Source organism: Ammodytes marinus (assembly GCF_949987685.1).
Source record: "Ammodytes marinus genome assembly, chromosome: 11".
Taxonomy (NCBI): domain Eukaryota; kingdom Metazoa; phylum Chordata; class Actinopteri; order Uranoscopiformes; family Ammodytidae; genus Ammodytes; species Ammodytes marinus.
In genome coordinates this window covers 11570053-11585204 of record NC_137215.1, presented here as the reverse complement: position 1 = coordinate 11585204, position 15152 = coordinate 11570053, and the positions used below count along the sequence as shown (strand labels likewise).

The following is a 15152-nucleotide window of genomic DNA, read 5'->3' as shown; positions in this document are numbered from 1 at the left end:
TATAAGCTGCTGGCGTATCTTGGAAGCTGACACCAAAACATTTACAAAACACACTCACTCAGACCTCTCATAGTGTGTGATAATTTTATGTCATATACTGTCACTTGCAGTCTGATATTATGTGTGTGTTTCATTTGGTGCATGACACCAGTAGCCCTAAACATCTAGCCATGTGATGACTAGACCTTGGCTCAATAAAGCAGTCACATGGAGGAGGACAACAGTAAGCAGATACACACAGTGTGCACAAACACACTGAGGGTGTATTCACACATGCCGTGTTTAGTTCGGTTGAAACGAACTCAGGTGCACTTCCACCTTTGGTGCGCATCTTTCAGACATGTGTGAATACAGCAATCGCACTCGGGGGCGGACCAAACAAACGATCCGAGACCAAGCTGAAGAGGTAGTCTCGATGCGGTTCCATACGCACTCTGCTGCAGTTCGTTTGTGGTGTGAATTTGTCCGGACTCGATCCGACCCAATTGCAGGAAGCACTGTGCCTTTTCTTTTTTAATAAATCACCGTCAGCTTCACATTATGGGAAAGTGTTGCCGTTGTTGGGAAGATTAGTTGTGGTTTGACCGGGAGCCCGAGCAAATATATTACATTTGATAGACAGGACGTGTAAACATGCTGATGTGTTCAGCGATCAGATGAAGGAGAGGGGAGCGTCTCCCGCACAGTGCCAACAGGTTCACGCTGCGCATTGTATGAAGTGCGTGTTTTTATTTTGCTTCCCATGTTACGGGACCGTCAATACTATCCCCGTGTCAGTTTGGAGCAGAGCTGCGCCGAACTCACACAAAGCTGACACACTGCTATATCAGCTGTGTGTCAGCATGAGCCTATTTCCTCGCGAGCCGTGCGTCCAGCAGCAAAAATACAGTACATATTATGTTTCACATCGTAGGCTACAAGCCACATCATTGACACAGGCCTACATATTATAACCATATGAAACAACAATAATTTTATGTTTTTTTATTTTATTTATAGGCTAGATGTAGGCCTATTTATTTATTATTTTTAACCCTATATCGTATCAGTTATATATTTCGCAGTTTTCACTTCGTGCTTCCTGCTTCTCTCCACCCCAGAATGTCTGTCCAATGAATGAATGACCTCAGATCACGTGTGGTTTTGCTTCGTAATGCTGGTTCACTTGCAAAAGGGGCAATATGAAAGTGGACCACACCAAAAGAAAAAAATCTAAACTCTATTTGGTCTGGACCAAAGCAAGTGAACTAGCGGACCTTCCCAGTGTGAATACACCCTAAGAGCCTAAAAAAAAAGTCCTCCAGTTTGAATAGTTCCCTAATCTTTTATATCATTCCAAAGACATCACAAGGGTAGGAATACAAGAACACACACACACACACACGCACACACAAACACAGGAGCGCTAGACCCTCAAGTCATCACAGACCCATTATTGAATCATTTACAACTCTACATGCTTCAGTTAATGGCCGTTATTACTTCTCTTCTAAGGTTTTCTCATCAAATAACATGACTGAGAGGATTTAGAGCAGCTACAAGAAGAAAAGACAGCAAGAAAAATATGAAAAGCACTAGTGCCAAAAAAAAGTCTGAAACAACTTCATCACAAATCAATAATAGACTTATAGTAACATCAAAGTATAAAACCCTACACCTTTTCGCCTTTTCTACCTTGATTACGCTCAACAGCAAACATAGACTCTCTAGAACCATGCAATTACACTATAACAAATTGTTTGTATTTGGCTTAAGGAATAGGCCATCCTTTAAATTAAAAAAAAAATAGGTTGTACTTGTACCACACTGCTATTTTAGACTGATAAAAGTATTTTTCACAGCTGCAAAGCTTAAATTTAATTTCAAGGGTGTAAGAAATGTGAGAGAAAATCCGCTGAAGGGCTTGTGATGTAAATAAAGCCAACTTGACAGTTTAGAGTAAAACATTTAACCACACCGCATTTGGCACTTGGATTTAAAACAACTGCACTTGCCTTGACCTACTGTTCAATTTTAATTGAATGCTTTAATAATTATGGTTTTTGAAATTGATTAGATTTCTACATATCTCTGCATTTTATGAAGATCAAATTGTATCTGGATGGCATTGAGCATGATCTGTTGTAGCTAATAATGATCATATTTGAATGACGAATGAACGTTTTTCTTGACAGTCACACACACTCTCTGACAGACACTGGTAGCAGTCCCAACTTCTGTCAAACTGTTATATCATAACAGAGACTGCTGCCATGGATGCACCCTCTACCCACTACAACCGACTCAATTAGATAAGATCTCACTCAGGAGGTATCTGCCCCACTTTCTATTAATAGTGCAGCGGCCAGAGGTACAACATGAGCATGCAAACGGATAGACATATCCATGCATAGACACCGCCTTAGTATACAAACTGACACACACACACACACACACACACACACACACACACACACACACACACACCAATGTGAAGACATATAAACATGTTCTGCTACAGCAAGAGCAACAGCCTGACTCAGTAATCAGTTAGCATATGACACAGACTGCTCTGAGGAGAGCTGACTATTTATGTGACTGACAGGACCAGTGTCAGGCTATGTGTTGTTATCATATTATCTTAAAACTTACTAAAAATCAAGATTTTTCAATATAATAAAGACAGCAATGGCCACAGAGAGACAGGTAAAATGCAACACACATATCTTGCCTGTTTTGGATATTGAAGCTGTCAGCAGAGCTAGCTGTCAGTAAAGAAATTGATGTGCAAAGCGTTCTCACCTGTAGCATTAGCTCGCAGTCATCCCGGCCGACAAAGATCATTTCCCGAGGGAGACGGTGGCGCGTCCCCCCACTGCTCACCAGGAACCAGGAGGTGACACTCATCTCTGCAACCTGCTGCTGCTGCCTTTGGTAGGAACCTATCGGGACAAAGGCAAATTAAAAGTAGTTTATCAAATCTAGCAGTTCAATAAACAGATTTGTCATTTAGCTGCAGAGGATCGCACAGGTGTTAGGAATTGAAAATTAAAATGCTACTATGGCACATTTGTTCTCAAAACAGCATGAAAACTTGTTTCGTTGAACCAATAAAGTCTATTTTTACACATACACACACACACACACACACACACACACACACACACACACATACAAAAACATCTGCTTTCTAGACCAACGTATATCAATAGCAGGACAGTACCATGTAAATAAATAGATTTTAATAATTGGACAAATAAAATACTGATTTCTGTTACACACCTCAGGTCCAGGAAGCTCAATGCTGATAGTCTGCTGACAACCCAACACAGCTAGGCCATCCTGATGAAGGAGAAGAAAGGATAGGTTTGTCATTCATTTACACAGAAGCAGTAAAACACATCAAATTTGTTTCTCTGCAACACGATATAAATAACTTAGATAACAAGCAAATGAACCGATGGAGAAAGACAGTGGAGTCAGAAAAGTCGTAAAACACTGGTAGAGATGCCGAAACCAAACAATCCATCTTGCTTCATTCTGTTTTGCTAGTAGGGGAGAATGAGGTTGAGTGGGCGTTCTTTGCAATGCGATGCCACGCTGTGTGTGTTACGCCTGGAAATGAGTTACTAAGCCAGCCAATGAGATGCATCCTCTCTTTTCTCTCTGTGCCTGCCCTGATCATTGCCAGATGTTAGAGGAGGAAGTGATGTAGGAATGTTGGCTGGCCCTCCTCAGCAGGACATTTATTTTCCCTTCTGCCTACAGTACCTCCTCCTCCCTTCTCTCTCCACTTCAGATGAGCTGTAAAGGAGGTCAAAGCCAGACACTTTTTTATAACTGCCACGACCTGGAAAAACATTACGCAAACCTAACTGACAAGCATGTTATTCGTATGATTTTGTCCAACTGAGCAGCTTGTTAGGAGTTTGTTTTGATGGTTTATTGGGAGACCGGAGGGATTGATAGTGTGTCTGAATTAGCAACTGGCTGTAAAATGTAACATCCAAAAGTACGTATTCCATGATGAAATACCTGTCTCAAGTGGAATATCGGTTGAGTCATAACACATTTAAAAAGATTGCTGCGTTGTGGTTACACCTTAATGGTTAACTTTATACCAAGTTGTTTTTTTTGTATTCTTCTTAATTATTTGATTCAAAATTAAACAGGTTTCAAAAGGAAGCTTTTCATGGCAATTTGAAGAGGGAAATAAAATAAGAAGAGCTCTGTCGTGTGTGGAAAGTGCCAAGAAAAAAGCCCATCAGAGAGGGAATTAAAGATTATTGAGCTAAGCTCTTGCTCACTTGAACTCATAAGTACTTGGTATACCAACTCAATAATCCCCTTGGGTAAAGTTTTAATCAACTGCATACACCTCAGGAACCTTACACGACACTGTCGGGAAAATGAACTGTACCAAAGCAACAGCTGTCTCTGATAATAAAGAGGGATCACCTTTCATCAAAATAACAGCTCATGATAATCAACGATTTTAAATAATACGAGAGCACAAGAAAAAAGAGAAAAAGGAGTCTGTGAAAGGATTGGTTATGTAAAAAATTGAAAGATTCACCTTAACTTGATGTAAAGTTGGTGACATTAGGACTAAGGTGAGCCAGTTGCGATAACCCTATCGTATTTTGCAAAGATGGGAGAACAATGTGACATTTGATTTTTCTCAAAACCGTTCAAAAAGCCAGATTCCAGCTCAGTGTCTCATGTTTACATGATATGGATGGAAGGGATGTGTTTAGATGCTACCTTTTTAGAAACATATTATGCATGCATTATCAGAGAAAGCCTACAAAGAACAGCATTGCAATTACACTATAATTATGTGTGGTTTCCTCCTCCCTGCTGTAACCCAAGCATCAGATGGCTTCTCGTCTCTATTACCACTGCACACTCACTGCAGAATGCAAGGTTAACGAGAAATGTGGTTGAGAAAGCCTGAATATGATGCATACCGGCCTGTGTGGTCGGTGCCATCAGAAAACCTTCCCTCTAGCACACATTAAAGACATGGCACAGCTGGAAGAATGTAGTGGTAGGTCTGACACAGCCCACTGCTTTACATGTGCTCCTTACTGTCTTAATGGTCAGTTCACTTGAATCACAAAAAAAACATATTTTCTAGCGTTGTCTAGCCATGCATGTAGTTTGGGCCTGACTTTTAGATATATATACATCTGGGGTTTCTGCCTCCACCTATATACAATCGATACAGTGGATAGGATTAAATTTGCGGTGCTCACAGCATTGAAAAACTATAAATAAAAACTTTCAAAATGGTGTCCCCATTTAACAGGCTAATCCAAAGCAAAAAAAAACTAAAAAATTAAAAAATAAATTGTCTCAAACAACATAACTCAGTATATCAATAAACAGTATTCATTATGCACTATCTTCATTATGAGTTGGTCGGTAATAAAATGAGTTTTCAAGCAAAAATGTCGAACATTCTATGGTTTCAGCTTATCAAGTCTGATGATTTGCTGTTTATCTTAATAGTAAATTCAATGCAATTGTTACAGTTTGAGAAAAAAAATATGAAAATTCAATATTCTAGAAAATAATATTTTGATTCATCTATATTTAAAACTATCATCATCTCTATTTGCTAAATGGATTCCATTACACACATGATTGATCAAACAATGCTATATGTTTTATAACTTGAAATAAAGAACCTATACAGCAATAAATGCCACATTTCAACATCTGAAATGCAAAGCAGGAAGAGATGCAAAAAAAAATCTTCTAAATAATATTGACAAAACACAATTTCAATGTTTAGTTTCCGTCAAAAACACATTGTTGACACGCCTGGTTATGTCTCATCTCCATTCCATTCATTCAGCAACTCCAGTGCTGCTTACCATGGCTAATAAGGACGAATAATGACCTCATGGTTTTGGCAGGAATTCCCCAACCCCCAGACCATAGTCAACTTATCCTATTTCCCCCCACACACTCACACACACACAGACTGAAGGAGTGAAAGGGCAGGATTATTCCAAGATGACTGTGGATTCTTTGTATGGAGGAGATGGCAGTATGTGAAGACACACAGGAAGCTTGCACAGCACTTCCTGTGGTGCATGGATCTCACTCATCTTTGAGTTCACAGTAGATATGATGTTGATTTGGTGACTGTCTGTACTGAATGAAAAACCAACTACTATCTATCATCTCTACAGCTAGGCTGCTCATCGAAAGAGATCAAATCCCATTGTCATGAGTAAAATCATCTTAAACGCTAACAAAAGGGTCAGAAAATGAGTATGAGCACACGGATAGTCATTACATAATAAGATCTTCATACATTAAAAATAAGCGAGGGGGATATGATAAAGCTGTGCTGGATAATCAGATTTATGGGCTGTGACTTATCGCTTTTACAGCTATGGTTCGTTCTCCAGGAAAAAAAGAAAAAAAGGAAAAGATAAACAATCTTCTGTCTTTTCAACAATTCAAATATCTTCCTTTCGATTCAAATTAGCCAATCACAGACACTGGCTCAAAGGGGACAGGAAGTGATGTAAACAAGCGCCACTTTATTAACTGTTTATAACCTAATATGTTTAGACACGTGTTTATGTTAAGACACGTGGCTGCTGCTCTCCACTTTAACATCTGGTTCTAGTTTGGATCTTGGGATGATGCAACCGCTGAGTAACCATCAGCACTACTCATCTGCGTTTTCTGTCCAACCAAACAGACCGTCACATCACCACCACGACCCCGATAGCTGAAGCTGACTCAGACGACCACATCACTGTGACAGCTGTGTGTAGCCTCCTCCACACACAGATGTTACACAAACACACACAAGCTCATGAAAACATAGTGAGAAAGACAATGGAAGGGAAAGAACCTGGAGGACAGAGAAACAGACAGGCAAAGAGAGACAGACAACTCATACTTCCGTCACCCACATTTCCACATGGTCGCATGATGAGAGCCAAACTCTAGTAAGGGTGTGGTTGTCTGCCTACGTTGTAAAAATAATGTGCAGATCTCAGCGCAACGACATTCAAACTTTACAGCAGCTACAGTTGATGATAGCTTTACAAAACCCATAAAGTTTAAACCATATATGGCAAGGCAACACCCAATGTGCAATTCTTCTAAGGGAAGAGATGCTACTGACACAAGATGTCATATGATGCTGACTGATAAATAGTGTTTCAATGGAAAGGCTTTAGGCATGTCTGGTGGGTCTTTTTCCCAGGAGAAATCCTCTTGCAGACAGAAATGAGGCATTTTACAACAGCAGCAAAAGCTCATCGTTTCGATACTAATAGCAGAACTCAATATTTACAGCCTGAGCGGTGATTGTCGCCTTGGCTGAACAACCAAAGGAAAAATAGAAATAACACCATTATAGAAATCTATTAACAAGAAACTGAGTGAAATATCATGATACAGGCCACTTTGAGTCACGGCAAATGGATTTGTTTTTTCTAAATGACTCTTCATACACAACTTAATATAAAGCCTAAAATGCAGGTTCTGGTATCAATTGTGTAATCAATAGTGTAGGTTTGTAACAATTAGGGCTGGGTATCGTCAAGGACTTCGCGATACGATACGTATCACGATACACTGGTCACGATACGATATATCACGATATATCACGATATATTGCGTATCTTGATATATCACGATATATTGCGATATTCCATAAAAAAGTTGCCTTGTCAAACATAACAGCACAATATAGTGATAATTGTACAGACAAATGAAGTCAAAACTATTTCATTCACAACTTCCTTTACTATTTTTCTTCCTTTTTTTTGGTTTTGGCAAATTATCAAACACTGCTGCAGCTGCCATAACATCAAAATAACAAATCCAATTCACTCTTGTACTAACTGTACAGGACACACTGAACATGAAAACACATCAGTGAGCTTTTGTGACACAGTGAATCTTAAGTATTTTTATAAACAAAACTGATCTAACTTCAATAGTCAGTATCCTAGAGGCTCAGGCCTGACAGCAGACATGGGTTTGAATCTGACCCGTGGTTGTTTCATTCCCTCTCTGCCCCACTTCATATCTGTATCTCTGCACTGTCAATAAAGCCATGAAAAGCAAAAAAAAAAAAAAAAAAAATCATAAAAAAATTAATAAAAAAAAAATCGATATTTTGATATAAAAATCGATACTGATATCGGGAAACTAAGTATCGCGATATATCGATATTTCGATTTTTTGACACAGCCCTAGTAACAATGGGGGTGGGGGGGGGGGGGGGTGACAAAGACAGTCTAGACAACACCTTGGAGGTGTTAGTAAAACCATTAAAGGGAAAGTATACATCGGCCAAGACAGATAGAAAAGCAGCTGCCTATTCCTTTGAAAATACTGATGTAAGGTCAACGGGTCAATACGTAATAGACAAGCGGGACTGTATTGGTCTTGCAAACCTAGAATGTGTTTTGGGAGCAGGGGAGGCTTCCAGACCCTGGGGGGTGTAAAGAACAAACAAGGCAACAGATTCAAGTCTGGACAGACAGCAAATCAAACTCTGGACAAACAGACAAACGGACCGACAAAGGGCTTTTTTCTAGTCCCCCATGGCTGAGTGTGTACTGTAGATTTACAAACATGAAAGTGTGAAGTAGAGGATTGTGTGTATACACTGTTTCTATTGTTCTTCTCCAAAATTAAGACAAAAAGAGAGACTAGACTTTTTCTATGATGCAGTAAATGATGTACCAGACACTTGTAACAAGTTGTAACATGTTTATTTTGCTGTTATTTTTTATGTTATATATGAGGTATAATTTTTTCTTACTTAGGCTCGATGAGTTGTCCTAAAAGTATCTCAAGGTTTCATCAATTTAACATGGACCAACATTAACACTACTGAAATGATTAATACATTTTCATAAGGAACCATTCTAGAAACTAATTGTGAATAAATGTGAGTGTGATACCTGCATGTAACCTATACTGTAGGAGTAATATATGTAATATGTGTAAGAAAGGTGTCAAAGCTAAAAACACGGAACAGCAGCTTGCAATGACAATGAAATAGAAAGCAGCTCATCATGTTTGGTTAAATAATACAGTACATATGAAAAGCTCATTGTCTAAAATTGAGAGTGCACGAAAGGAGCGCGATATGGCTGCTACTGGAATATATCAGCCGTATCAGTCTCTAAGTGTGTGATTCCATTTGACATTTAAATTAAGTTGGCCTACTTTACCTCTCCTCGTGAAGGAAAGGGCAAAGCACTCACTACCCATATTCTCCTCCTTTGTCTACGTCTAAAGAAAAGGACCTCGTCTAAACATGTTTCCCTTGTCAAGTCGCTCAAACATTATTTTTTAACATAGTCATTTGTCAGAGAGAAAACCTAAAAAACTATAACAGGAAGCTGGAACTCACAATAGGCATGTCTTAACTTTGGGTTTGTTATCGTAAAGGCTTATTAAATGACCTCAGACTAGATGTAGTTTGACAGTGTATCTATCATCCAAGCCAAGGGAGATCCTCAAGCTTCCAAACACTGCTTGTATTACAGTAGGTTGAGCCAAATGAGGATGATTTTCTATTCAATGGTGCAGACAACAACAACATGGTCATATCAAAATGAGAAAAGATATCGGGACATTTCCCTAAAGTAGGTCCTGCTTTTGTAAATCTGGATCGTACAATTGGAGAAAAAATCAAATGAACTAAATATTAAGTTTTGAATAAGAATTGAAAAATAATAATTCATGCTATTTCAATAGTGTATCATTTATGCAGTCAGATAAAAACTGCACCAACGTTAATCTCTTATGACAGGATAATAGCACCACGACGCAGGGTGATAATAAATCATTACGGTGTGTGAAACTTGAGTGTGCATGTGTCTGAATGGCTTTATGTGTGTTAATGTGGTCTCGTATGTATGCAGCAGAAAGGACCATATGGTGCAGAAAAGCGGCCACACGCATCACATGATGAGCAGTTGGCACAAGGAACAAACAAACAAACACCTCCATTTAGCCAGCATTCATCCAGCCCTTCCTCATTGTTATTACCATACACACAACACAAACCAGCCAGCACACCCCCCCCCCCCCCCCCCCCTCTTTGCCTTAAGACACGAACCCGCCACATGCTATGTGACCCCTGTGTTCCACATGACCTACAGACCTACATATGGAAATTTACCCTTCACGGCCATTAAGAACAGTACAACATTGCGCTTCAAATCATACCCTGGCCCGCAGCACTATCTGAGAAAGTAAAGCTTTTATCCATAGAGCATACTGGCGGGGTGGTAGGGAGGTGGGGGGCTGAAACAAGCTCTTGTATTTTGTACTGATAAAGAGATAATGAAAAAATAGATCATTAATAAGCAAAGAGAATAAATGAAGCACATGCCCTGCAGCAGTCTTTTTCGGTGCATGTGATGCATTCTCCAAAGAGTGTGTGTATGTGTGTGTTTTTCAGAAAATAAACTGAGAGACTCTCATTTCTGGAGGCAGCTTTCCCTGTAGTGCATGCTTGGGAGCAGAAGAACATGTGTGGAAAACGAATATGTAACCCTCTAATAATTAATCATTATGATGGTAAAGCAATAAATATGATATTAGACTAGAGTTGAAACAAATAGATGATTCAGTCAAGAATTATTCTGCTAAAAGATTAATAGTTTAACTATTTACTGTCTGCAAAACAGTATCTGGTTTACGTATCTGTATTGTTATGATCATTGGAAATTGAATATATTTTGGTTTTGGACTGTTGGTCGGATAAAAAAGCAATTCCAATTCCACCTTGCTTGGCCCTTAAGGAAATTCTGGTGGTTGATGGACAGACAGACAGACGGACACAGACAGACAGACGGACGGACAGACATACAGACGGACGGACATACATACAGACGGACAGACAGACAGACGGACAGAGGGACAGACGGACAGACGGATAGACGGACAGACGGACAGACAGATAGACAGATAGACAGATAGATAGATAGATAGATAGATAGATAGATAGATAGATAGATAGATAGATAGATAGATAGATAGATAGATAGATAGATAGATAGATAGATAGATAGATAGATAGATAGATAGATAGATAGATAGATAGATAGATAGATAGATAGATAGATAGATAGATAGATAGATAGATAGATAGATAGATAGATAGATAGATAGATAGATAGATAGATAGATAGATAGATCCTGAAGGGAAATGGCTATGTTGAGTGCTCTTATGGCCCTGCCTGGCCCCTGCTGAGCAGATAATGACAGACCCGTGGCCCTTTAACAGGACCATTAGTATTTGGCCAACCCTGCCATGTTGATTATGGCAAAGGCCTTTAATACTGCCCACAGCAATAGCCTCAGCAGCAGCAGACAAAAATAGTGAACTCTCTCACACTGAAATCAACACTGGCACTTAGGGAGGGGGAAAAAAAGTTAGCATAACACAATCAGGGGGAGCCTGACTGAGAGGGAGAGATGGGAAACTGCCCAAATACAAGATCAATATCTGTAGTGGAAAGAAGCACAAAATACAGGAAACTCACAAGGGAGTACGTTACACCCCAAAACAGATGTGAAGGTCATTCTGTTTTTATTTTTCATTTTTGAGTCAAGTTAAATGTAGAAAAAAGTAAACCAGACACACCCTTGATGTTCCATAACAAGGGAGAGGTTGATGATTATGTATATAAACTGATTCAAGAAGACCTGTTTCTTGTTTTCTAGTCTGCTATGCTATGCTGCTGTCTCTCCCAATATCTCTTACCACAGACTTTTCTATTCCCCACCTCCCTTGTGTCTCTCTGTGACTCTCTGTGCACACATGCAGCTTTACCCCACACAGCTATCTGACTCTCATAATAACCCCTTTTAACTTTTCTACTCTGGCAGAATACAGGGGTGAGATACGCTGCTATATTTAGCCACAGACACCCTGGTACAAAAACACTTGATCAAATATATCTTGAATGGCGTGGAAGAGATTAGAATATTAAGCTCCAACCAGCGTGAGGGTTGTTTTCAGTCATATATAACGCTCCCCGACCACTGAAGTAAAATTAACTCACTTCCTAAACTTCCTACTATACACAATGGCCTTGGGCAGACCGGACAACCAAGTCCACAATCCCAACTATAGAGCCGGAACAACAAATAAGAACATTAAATACTAGCTTCATAATGAAAGAAACCCTTACTTCATGTTTACCCATTGCTCAAGATTCAAGATCAAGATTCAAGATTTTTATTTAGTGTCCCAAAAGGGCAAATTTGTTCACAGCAGAAGAGGCGAAAACACAAAACAGTACAAACAGTGACGAATACAAACATCACAACCTATGCTTAGGCCTGGGCACAAAAGTGCAAAGTGCAAGAATCAAGGAAAAAGGAAGACCAACATGACAAAGTCGAAGTGCCCATGCAGACACAGGTCTTACCGTCATAACAAAAATAAATTAAAATCATAAAATAAAAACATAAAAAACATAAAAACATAAGATCATAAAATAAATAAATAAAACCAAATAAAATATGTAAATATATATATATATATATATATATATATATATATATATATATATATATATATATATATATATATATATATATATATATATATATATATATAAAAATCGAAAACCCGTTCAGTAGTACAGCATTTACCTGCTGTAGGCAGCATTTGTTGCTGCCTACAGCAACAAATTGGGTAGGGTAGCATAAAAATGATGATACTGAACCATAGACGTTTAAAGTAATATAGGACAAATAAGATTCAGAGGGTGAAAGGGCATGATTCCACTTTATCTTGTCTATTCAGTGCAGCTGGGTGACTGCAGGGATTAAATGTTGTTGTTGGGATTTCACCAGGAAAATCTGAGCAACATAAGAACACTTGAACAAATTTAAAACAGAGTGCACAACTTCTATGCATTATAACTGTGTGAATGGACATGTATGGAGGCATGCTGCATGGGCTGCAGTGAGGCTAGCTCGGACGTTGCTGCTGCTTTCTCTCTCTTTCTGTGAGTGCAGCAACCGTCCTGTGACACTGACACAGTTTTTAAAAATGCAACCGCCTGTAGAGCCAACCGGCCTGCCTGGCCTGCTGCAGCCCCATTCGCACGGAGGACAGGAAGGAGGCGGAAAAAAAGGGCAGAGTGAAAGAGAGAAAAGGAGAGAGAGAGAAGCAGAGCCGGACTGGATGTTAGGCTATTATCTGCACATTCTATGGCTCAAACCCAAAACATTTGAATTATTACAGACGAGGGAGGAGGAGGAGACTAACAAGACCTGCTACAGATGAGCAGCCTATACCTCTAACACTTTCTAAGAAAACACTGGTCCAGTAGGCTATAGGCTATATATTTTTAACTCCAACCAGGAATACAAGCAGTCTCTCTCTCTAACTCATTGGTACCATCCACACTATTTCATGCAATCAATGCAGTGAAATTATCAGGATTGTAGCTGCTGCTATAAACACATCTCTCTATTTTTAAATGTTTTGAACTGTTGTGTGAAATTTCAGCCTCTGCTTATAGCATTTGGACTAAAATCAGATTTTTTTTATAAACATTCTTCTACTTGATAATTAGACAATAATAATAGCACAATTTAAAATGTTGCATAGGCCTACATTTGTTTTGTAGGATGCATTCGAATTGGGCATCTATGTTTCAATGTATAATAAGAAATACCAGTTAAAGAGTATGTAATGCAGTTATAGCACATCGTTGGTCATTTCCCAGAGTATTTAGTACATATTATGTGATGATGACAGCAAAACCAAACTGAACACAAAGAGAGCGGATGCATGTAGGCTACATGTAGGCCAGCTATATCAGACTGCCCCACGAAAACAAAGCCCCTCCACTATAGGCTAGAAGAGGAGGGTGTCCGAGATCGGGAAACACTCTGCAGCGACACTGTATAGTGAAATGTCTAATCATATCATCTCCCCTTCAGACAATATGTTAATAGACTAACGGGGGATCCAAAGAGGTGCGTGTGTTTCCAATTAGATTGTTAAAAGCAATAAAACAAAGCGCCCATTATGACCGACCTTCATTGATGTGCATCCTGTCTCGATGATCGTGCGGCTACAGAAGGATGCAACTAACACAGAAGAAAAACACAACACACAGGCCAGGAACAAATAGCCTAATATTGGTATAGCCTATAGGGCGAATGTGGCCGGTGTTTTTAACAGAGGCAGCAAAGTAACGAGGTTGTGTCGCTTTTACGAAGGCGGAGCAGGGCGGGCTGGTCATGCTGCTGCCTCTGCCGACAACAGTAGCCATCCAGTTAGCTAGCACACACAGGGAGTCACACCAGTTTGTTAAGCCGCTATAAGCATAACAGGGTATTCATTTGCTGAGCTTGTTTATCAATTTTGTTTGCATCAACCTGAAGCTCCGAAATCCCCCGGTTCATGTCAGATAATCTTCAAATAATATATATATATTTTTTTTATCAACACCACATTGACATCAATAGATGGGTTTCTCTTCTCTTCTTTTCTCTTCTCTTCCCTTTTTTTGTCTGCCGCAAACTTCACGCGAGTCGGTCCGACACACCTATCTTAACGTCACCGTTAAACAGTAGGCTGCTGTATGCAAAATAAAAGACAAAATGTAGTACTTACTTACCCCCTTTTCCTTTCTGGTGTGTGTTGCAGTAAAAGGTGTGTGTCTGTGTGAGTGGAGCCCAGCCCTGCCGCTGCTGCAGTTCAGTCTGCCTCTGCGCGTCGGCCTCCCCTCCCTCCGTTGCTCAGCAGTGAGAGGACCATCATCCCGGACCCCGAGGAGCGACACAGCGGCGGGTTTATAAACCACATACTTCCGGTCACAACTTTCAGAATAAAATCACAGCATAAAAACAATGCAGAGAGGTTATGTTATAGCCTTGATGTGGCAGATTGTTTATCCAGGCAACCATACCACACTCTTCTCATTCTTGGTCATTCAGTGATTGCAGCAAAATGTTGCACATAAGATAGGCTATATAATGTTGCATCATTAGTCTGTTGTGTAAAGTGCAAATGTCTTTGCAGCCAGATGTTGGGGCAGCACGCAGCAACATCAGAGCAAGTGACTCTGAACAGAAAAGAGACTGAACAAAGTGATAAATCAGGCTGGCTCTGTTATGGGCACTGCTCTAGAGCTCCTAGA

At 39.7% G+C, this 15152-nt stretch overlaps 1 protein-coding gene across 1 annotated transcript in view; it reads right to left on the bottom strand.

Moving 5' to 3' along the window:
* The window catches only part of cep170aa (centrosomal protein 170Aa), a 42677-nt gene extending 27933 nt beyond the window's left edge, over nucleotides 1-14744 (bottom strand). Inside the window, exons 1-3 of the mRNA XM_080037148.1 lie at nucleotides 14631-14744; nucleotides 3262-3321; nucleotides 2782-2921 (exon numbers count right to left, since the gene is read on the bottom strand). Of these exons, the coding sequence (XP_079893274.1) occupies nucleotides 2782-2886 (105 nt within the window). The 5' untranslated portion in view covers nucleotides 2887-2921; nucleotides 3262-3321; nucleotides 14631-14744. The remainder of the gene's footprint in view (nucleotides 1-2781; nucleotides 2922-3261; nucleotides 3322-14630) is intronic.
* Nucleotides 14745-15152: the final 408 nt, after the last annotated feature.